The sequence below is a fragment of the Oculina patagonica genome, chromosome 5, assembly GCF_052425735.1.
Source record: "Oculina patagonica isolate OP01 chromosome 5, crgOcupat, whole genome shotgun sequence".
NCBI classification, from domain to species: domain Eukaryota; kingdom Metazoa; phylum Cnidaria; class Anthozoa; order Scleractinia; family Oculinidae; genus Oculina; species Oculina patagonica.
In genome coordinates this window covers 29,419,584-29,427,144 of record NC_135762.1, presented here as the reverse complement: position 1 = coordinate 29,427,144, position 7,561 = coordinate 29,419,584, and the positions used below count along the sequence as shown (strand labels likewise).

Sequence of the window (7,561 nt, the reverse complement as noted above, 5' to 3'; positions counted from 1 at the left end):
CTCCAGTCAATCTATGCCACCTTCCATCTCTCTGCTTCCATTGCCTTCCTGTAGGTCGTTCTAGGTCTCTGCACTGCCCTTTTACTTTCTGGTCTCCATCTTAACACCACCATACAGGTACTGCATCTATCTCAACTAAGTATAATGGCCTATTAAGTCCAAACGCCTTCTTTATGTTTCATCACAGATACTGTGGACGTGTGTCATTTCGATATATAACTGCTTATTCGCGCAGGACAACTGGTTGTTAGCATCCTTCTCGAGCATTTGAACTGGAATGCATCTAGTTTCTTTTCCTTACCCTCGGTCATTTTTCACCTTTTTGTACCCATGAAGGGTTACTGACTTAACTAGTGTCTTGTACAGTCTCATCTTAGTTTTCTCCCAATGCCCCTTGTGTTTCATAGCTTCGTTGAGCTCTGTCTCTAGCTTTGCTTGACCTGCTTACTTTGGCAACCAAAAGGACAAACACATGAAAAGACAATCCTATACCCCCACCCCTAACTTTAATCGTGTCCACTCATTCATTAGTGACATTTTTTCAAACATGAACCTGTTCTTCCAACCTCGATAATAAAAGGGGTCTGAAGGGGTAATATGTTAACTGGGATTTGCCAAAAATTGCTATACTGGGAAAGTGGGATTTTGATCACTGGGTATGGGATCACAAACAAAAAGATGGGAATGTAACTAGGATTTGGGCAAAACTAGGCTGGGAAATGGGATTTGGGCAAACTTTGGGTAGTGAAATGGGATTTTTACGAAACAAGGTTAAGTAAAAATACAGGTGAACTTACTCACTACTGTACTATCATCAGATTAACTCTAACTAGAGATATCAAGCCTTGTGTTGCTAGGTAAAGGCGCTGCAAACCGATTACGAAAAGAGTTCATTAACTGCTGGAACATCTTTAGTACGAGCGGACGCAGTGGAGTTCTTTGATCTCCTTAAGAGTGTGCCCGTGAGAGAACAGGGCAGAACCAGGTAAAAGGTGATACAGCTCATATCACCGATTTCGCCCAAACTTAGCATAAATGTTGGGTATGGTGAGCTATTTACTGTGACAAAACATCAGCTCAAAATATTTTATTCCCTTCAAGTTATGGCACCTTTTGCAAAAATGGCCATTTTTCACTATTTTATGCATATTTAATTAGATGACTTTGATTGACCAGTTCCACAAGAAAAAAAGACTTCTGAAAATAAAATTCACGGCTTTATATTCTGTGGTTATTAGGCTTTAAGTACAATAATTCACTTCAACCGTCCGATTTGATTTCTTCTCCTCAAACGGTCATTTGGAAGGTACACATTTCGTACTGTTGGAAATAGCCTTTAACTAGTGCCCAATATCTCCCATGAGCAACAACTTATATACATTATTCTTACATGGGTAATGAAATCCATCTCTAAACTTCACAAAAATGCCACAAAATGTCTGGGGACTTCAATATTTTATTAGTATTAAGGAACTAAACACACGTGACCTAACGATTTCTTGCTATTTCATCAAAACTCACCGAAACACAGAAGCCATTTATTTGCCTCAATTTGGCATAAAATCGGTACGAAATAGCTAATTAAGCATAAATCTATAGATAACAATCAAAATATTGGCGAAGAAAAGGCAGTTAGGGCATTTTTCGGAGCGTTTTCAGAGCCGATATAATTCGGCAATGTTGTGATAGCAAATGTAAAAATAGCAGCGAAAGATTTTCTTCAAAAGCTCGCTCAATTCAACATTTAGGCACATCAAAGTTAAGAAACAAGAAACTAATACTACATACATGCCACTTATCGACACACAGATGTTTTCTTTTGAAGGATTTGTTCTTCCTCGCTGCACTTCGATCCTTCGATCGATCTCAATTGACATGTACTGTTGCTTTGAGGCGCGATGAACTTAGCCAATACATCGTGAAAGGTGTAAACAGGTTGTCAATAAAGTCATTCAAAGAGCTGTTCAAAGTTCACGGAAGGACACTTTTCTCAGCCAGTTTGCATGAAATAAATTTAACTGGAAAAGGTATATACTTCATGGTAGAAAGCCACGAGTGCACCCGAGCTATATACCTCATGTAATAGTAATTGTACTGTCGCTTTCTCGGTGTATTGATGGTAGTTATCGCTATTTTTTGTAATTGTTGGTAGTTGTTGGTAGTTGATGGTTATTACTGGCTGTTGTTGGTAGCTACTGGTAGTTGTTGGTTGTTACTAGTAGTTGCTGGTAGTTGTTGGCAGTTACTGGTAGTTACTGGTAGTTACTAGTAGTTGTTGGTTGTTACTAGTAGTTGTTGGTAGTTGCTGGTAGTTGTTGGTTGTTACTAGTAGCTGCTGGTAGTTGCTGGTAGTTGTTGGATGTTACTAGTAGTTGTTGGTAGTTGCTGGTAGTTGTTGGTTGTTACTAGTAGTTGCTGGTAGTTGCTGGAAGTTGTTGGTTGTTACTAGTAGTTGCTGGTAGTTGCTAGTAGTTGTTTGTTGTTACTAGTAGTTGCTGGTAGTTGCTGGAAGTTGTTGGTTGTTACTAGTAGTTGCTGGTAGTTGCTAGTAGTTGTTTGTTGTTACTAGTAGTTGCTGGTAGTTGTTGGTAGTTGCTGGTAGTTGTTGGTTGTTACTAGTAGTTGCTGGTAGTTGCTAGTAGTTGTTTGTTGTTACTAGTAGTTGCTGGTAGTTGCTAGTAGTTGTTTGTTGTTACTAGTAGTTGCTGGTAGTTGCTGGTAGTTGTTGGTTGTTACTAGTAGTTGCTGGTAGTTGCTAGTAGTTGTTGGTTGTTACTAGTAGTTGCTGGTAGTTGCTAGTAGTTGCTGGTTGTTACTAGTAGTTGCTGGTAGTTGTTGGTTGTTACTAGTAGTTGCTGGTAGTTGCTAGTAGTTGTTGGTTGTTACTAGTAGTTTGCAGGTAGTTGCTAGTAGTTGCTGGTTGTTACTAGTAGTTGCTGGTAGTTGCTAGTAGTTGTTGGTTGTTGCTAGTAGTTGCTGGTAGTTGCTAGTAGTTGTTGGTTCTTACTAGTAGTTGTTGGTTGTTACCAGTAGTTGCTGGTTGTTACTAGTAGTTACTGGTAGTTGCTAGTAGTTGCTGGTTGTTATTAGTAGTTACTGGTAGTTGCTGGTAGTTGTTGCTTGTTACTAGTAGTTGCTGGTAGTTGCTAGTAGTTGCTAGTAGTTGCTGGTAGTTGTTGGTTGTTACTAGTAGTTGCTGGTTGTTACTAGTAGTTACTGGTAGTTGCTAGTAGTTGCTGGTTGTTACTAGTAGTTACTGGTAGTTGCTAGTAGTTGTTGGTTGTTACTAGTAGTTGTTGGTTGTTACTGGTAGTTGCTGGTTGTTACTAGTAGTTACTGGTAGTTGCTAGTAGTTGCTGGTTGTTACTAGTAGTTGCTGGTAGTTGCTAGTAGTTGCTGGTAGTTGCTAGTAGTTGCTGGTAGTTGTTGGTTGTTACTAGTAGTTGCTGGTAGTTGTTGGTTGTTACTGGTAGTTGCTGGTTGTTACTAGTAGTTGCTGGTAGTTGCTAGTAGTTGCTGGTAGTTGCTAGTAGTTGTTACTAGTAGTTGCTGGTTGTTGCTAGTAGTTGCTGGTAGTTGCTAGTAGTTGCTGGTAGTTGCTAGTAGTTGTTGGTTGTTACTAGTAGTTACTGGTAGTGGCTTGTAGTTGTTGGTTGTTACTAGTAGTTGCTGGTTGTTATTAGTAGTTACTGGTAGTTGCTGGTAGTTGTTGGTTGTTACTAGTAGTTGCTGGTAGTTGCTAGTAGTTGATGGTAGTTGCTAGTAGTTGTTGGTTGTTACTAGTAGTTGTTGGTTGTTACTAGTATTTACTGGTAGTTGCTAGTAGTTGCTGGTTGTTATTAGTAGTTACTGGTAGTTGCTGGTAGTTGTTGGTTGTTACTGGTAGTTGCTGGTTGTTACTAGTAGTTGCTGGTAGTTGCTAGTAGTTGCTGGTAGTTGCTAGTAGTTGTTGGTTGTTACTAGTAGTTGTTGGTTGTTACTAGTAGTTACTGGTAGTGGCTTGTAGTTGCTGGTTGTTATTAGTAGTTACTGGTAGTTGCTGGTAGTTGTTGGTTGTTACTAGTAGTTGCTGGTAGTTGCTAGTAGTTGCTGGTAGTTGCTGGTAGTCGTTGCTTGTTACTAGTAGTTGCTGGTTGTTACTAGTAGTTACTGGTAGTTGCTAGTAGTTGCTGGTTGTTATTAGTAGTTACTGGTAGTTGCTGGTAGTTTCTGGTTGTTACTAGTATTTACTAGTAGTTGCTAGTAGTTGCTGGTTGTCATTAGTAGTTACTGGTAGTTGCTGGTAGTTGTTGGTTGTTACTGGTAGTTGCTGGTTGTTACTAGTAGTTGCTGGTAGTTGCTAGTAGTTGTTGGTTGTTACTAGTAGTTGTTGGTTGTTACTAGTAGTTACTGGTAGTTGCTAGTAGTTGTTGGTTGTTACTAGTAGTTGCTGGTTGTTATTAGTAGTTACTGGTAGTTGCTGGTAGTTGTTGGTTGTTACTAGTAGTTGTTGGTAGTTGCTAGTAGTTGTTGTTTGTTATTAGTAGTTGTTGGTTGTTTCTAGTAGTTGCTGGTAGTTTTTGGTCGTTACTAGTAGTTGTTGGTTGTTACTAGTAGTTACTGGTATTTGCTAGTAGTTGCTGGTTGTTATTAGTAGTTACTGGTAGTTGCTGGTAGTTGTTGGTTGTTACTAGTAGTTGTTGGTAGTTGCTGGTAGTTGTTGGTTGTTACTAGTAGTTGCTGGTAGTTGCTGGTAGTTGTTGGTTGTTACTAGTAGTTGTTGGTTGTTATTAGTAGTTACTGGTAGTTGCTGGTAGTTGTTGGTTGTTACTAGTAGTTGCTGGTAGTTTTTGGTCGTTACTAGTAGTTGTTGGTTGTTACTAGTAGTTACTGGTAGTTGCTAGTAGTTGCTGGTAGTTGCTAGTAGTTACTGGTAGTTGCTGGTAGTTGCTGGTTGTTACTAGTAGTTACTGGTAGTTGCTAGTAGTTGTTGGATGTTACTAGTAGTTGTTGGTTGTTACTAGTAGTTACTGGTAGTTGCTAGTAGTTGCTGGTAGTTGCTAGTAGTTACTGGTAGTTGCTGGTAGTTGCTGGTTGTTACTAGTAGTTACTGGTAGTTACTAGTAGTTGTTGGTAGTTACTGGTAGTTACTAGTAGTTGTTCGTAGTTACTGGTAGTTACTAGTAGTTGTTGGTAGTTACTAGTAGTTACAAGTAGTTGTTGGTTGTAACTGGTAGTTACTGGTAGTTACTAGTAGTAGTTAAATTAATAGTAAGTCATTTTCATTTCAGGAGAGTCATGATCACGCGAAAGAAAATTGCAAAGCGATATAACGCTAAGAAAGTAATTCCAACGATTATTTATAATGATTTATCTCTTGCAGATCTATGCTAGTAGACAGCAGAAGAATGTCAAACAAAAGAAATGTGATTTACTCTGCTGGGATATTTTCCCAGAAGACCAAAGACTCAAGTTGAAGAAAGGTATGTAATTGCACGTATATTGTCCGTGAGTCAACAAATTTCCTGTTTTTGATAAATATGGAATAGTATTAATTGTGATAATAGTGATCATGGCTATGTTGATAATGCTGATAGTAGACAGAATGATTAGAACAGGGTCTTAACGGGGTAGGGACTCTTAAGGTACACGTTTTTAAAATATTTCGGCTTTTTGACGGCTAACTGTAATTTTCTTTCCGTTACAGTTAACGTTACCAAGGTAAAAGTCAATTTGAAAAACATATTTTAAGGTCTCAGGTCTTCCCGCTAAGTTCTACGAGGCAGTTAAGTCTCAGGCCAAATACCTCTTTGGTTTAGTCGTTACGGTCAACATATTTTATGACTAATGTTTAAAAGTTTTAAATTTTTACGCCTAACGGCTCATTTTTTGCTCATATTACGGCTTATATTACGGTTAACCCAATTGAAACCTCTTAGAATGATGACGATAACTGGTTTCTAGTGACCAAGTATTTTAAGTAATTTCTAAAGAAAAAGCCTTCAATTAAAGTTAAGTAAATTAACATTTCAGCAATGTCCGGTCAGAAAAATGAAGATCCCGCTCCAGAAAATCATACAACAACTATGACCGCCACAGCGCAACCAGAGTCTGAACAACAGACAACTACCACAAATATGCCTGTGGCATCTTCCAATGTCGACCAACAGACAGCTGGTCCAATGGCAGAGTCCAATGACCAAGACACCATGCCAATGGCAGAGTCCAATGACCAAGCAACAGTGGTCGAAGACCACAGCTGTGTGGTTGAAGAACCAAAACAGAAACGCAAGAAGAGAGGTAATTGAAACCAAGTTATTATATAATGGCGTTCTAAATAGTTAAATTTGTCGGCCAAGTAGATTTTAATAAAGTGCTACAATGAGGGAACTGTTCGCATTTTTCCTTAAGCAGTTCTATGACATTAACATATGAAAGAATACGTCATTCGATGTTTTCAAATAGCGCTTTTCTTGCCAGAGGTATTCAAGTTATTAATATGCTAATTGGAGAAGACAAAGATAAAATAAGATAACCTCATATTAATGACCTCGTAGACTAAACCAAATTATAACCTGTAAAAAAGGTTTTTAAAAGGGTTACCAAATATAACAAAAACTTAAAATAAGAAACTCAAACAATAAGACAATTTAGACAGCACCTAAGGGAATCAATGTTCATGTGCTATTTTCTTACTTGCCCAGCATATTAAACGTAGTGACTTATATAATATTCATTATCATGTCCTGAAGAGAACCCTGAAGAGGTTGAAAGTTCTAGACGATGTAAATGTAACTTTTTCACGCTCCAAACGGTTGAAAACAAATAAATCTAGAAGAAAATGAGCATCCCTATACTAATTGCTTTTTAATTTACTTGAATTTTTTAAAGGGCCAAAGGGACAAGCAACACTTACGTCGACAGTGACCCGCAGTAAGGTGCGAAGAACACGACAGAATCTTGAAGACTAAAAGAAAACATTACACGATGATCATAATCAGTGTCCATTGAATACGTTCAAAACTTAAACAATTTTGAAATTATGTGTGAATTTGTCAAAAAAATGGTATTTCGAAAAAATTTCAGCGCTATGGAATCCAGAAAAAAGAAAAAAATATGGTATTTGTGAAAAATGTTAATTTTGTTGTCACTAAGCGTATTTAATGAAATAGGTTCAGTAAACAATAAATACTTCAATTTAGCTTTAGTTGTTGAACAGATCAAGATTTCACCCTAGCGAACTCAATTATTTTTGTTAACAATAAATCCGAATTTATTAGGCGAATATGCATGTACACTCAATGTGTACTCACGAACATACATTTTGCCTTTACATTCTGTCCGATGCCCATAATTTATCATTGATTAATTTGGAAAGAAAACTAGAAAATAATGCATGGTAGGTTTGCAATCATTCAGAACTGAAAAGAATAACTAGGTAAAAACAATTGAATTCTTTATCTGTATTTTAGTTTGTGTTCTGTAGATGAAGTAAGCAGAGTCTCCGTAATAATGAAAGCAAACAACCTAATCCGAAGGAAATAACCTTAATTTGTGACGATTTATCGCAATTTGGATAAAG

The 7,561-nt window shown here is 37.7% G+C and overlaps 1 protein-coding gene across 1 annotated transcript; it reads left to right on the top strand.

Moving 5' to 3' along the window:
* The first annotated feature begins 5,344 nt into the window (after positions 1-5,344).
* On the top strand, positions 5,345-6,950 carry LOC144655107 (uncharacterized). The gene is made up of 3 exons (XM_078515324.1): positions 5,345-5,462; positions 6,013-6,279; positions 6,871-6,950. Exons 1-3 carry the CDS (start codon positions 5,345-5,347, stop codon positions 6,948-6,950), a joined length of 465 nt encoding a protein of 154 aa, XP_078371450.1.
* The last annotated feature ends 611 nt before the right edge of the window (positions 6,951-7,561 follow it).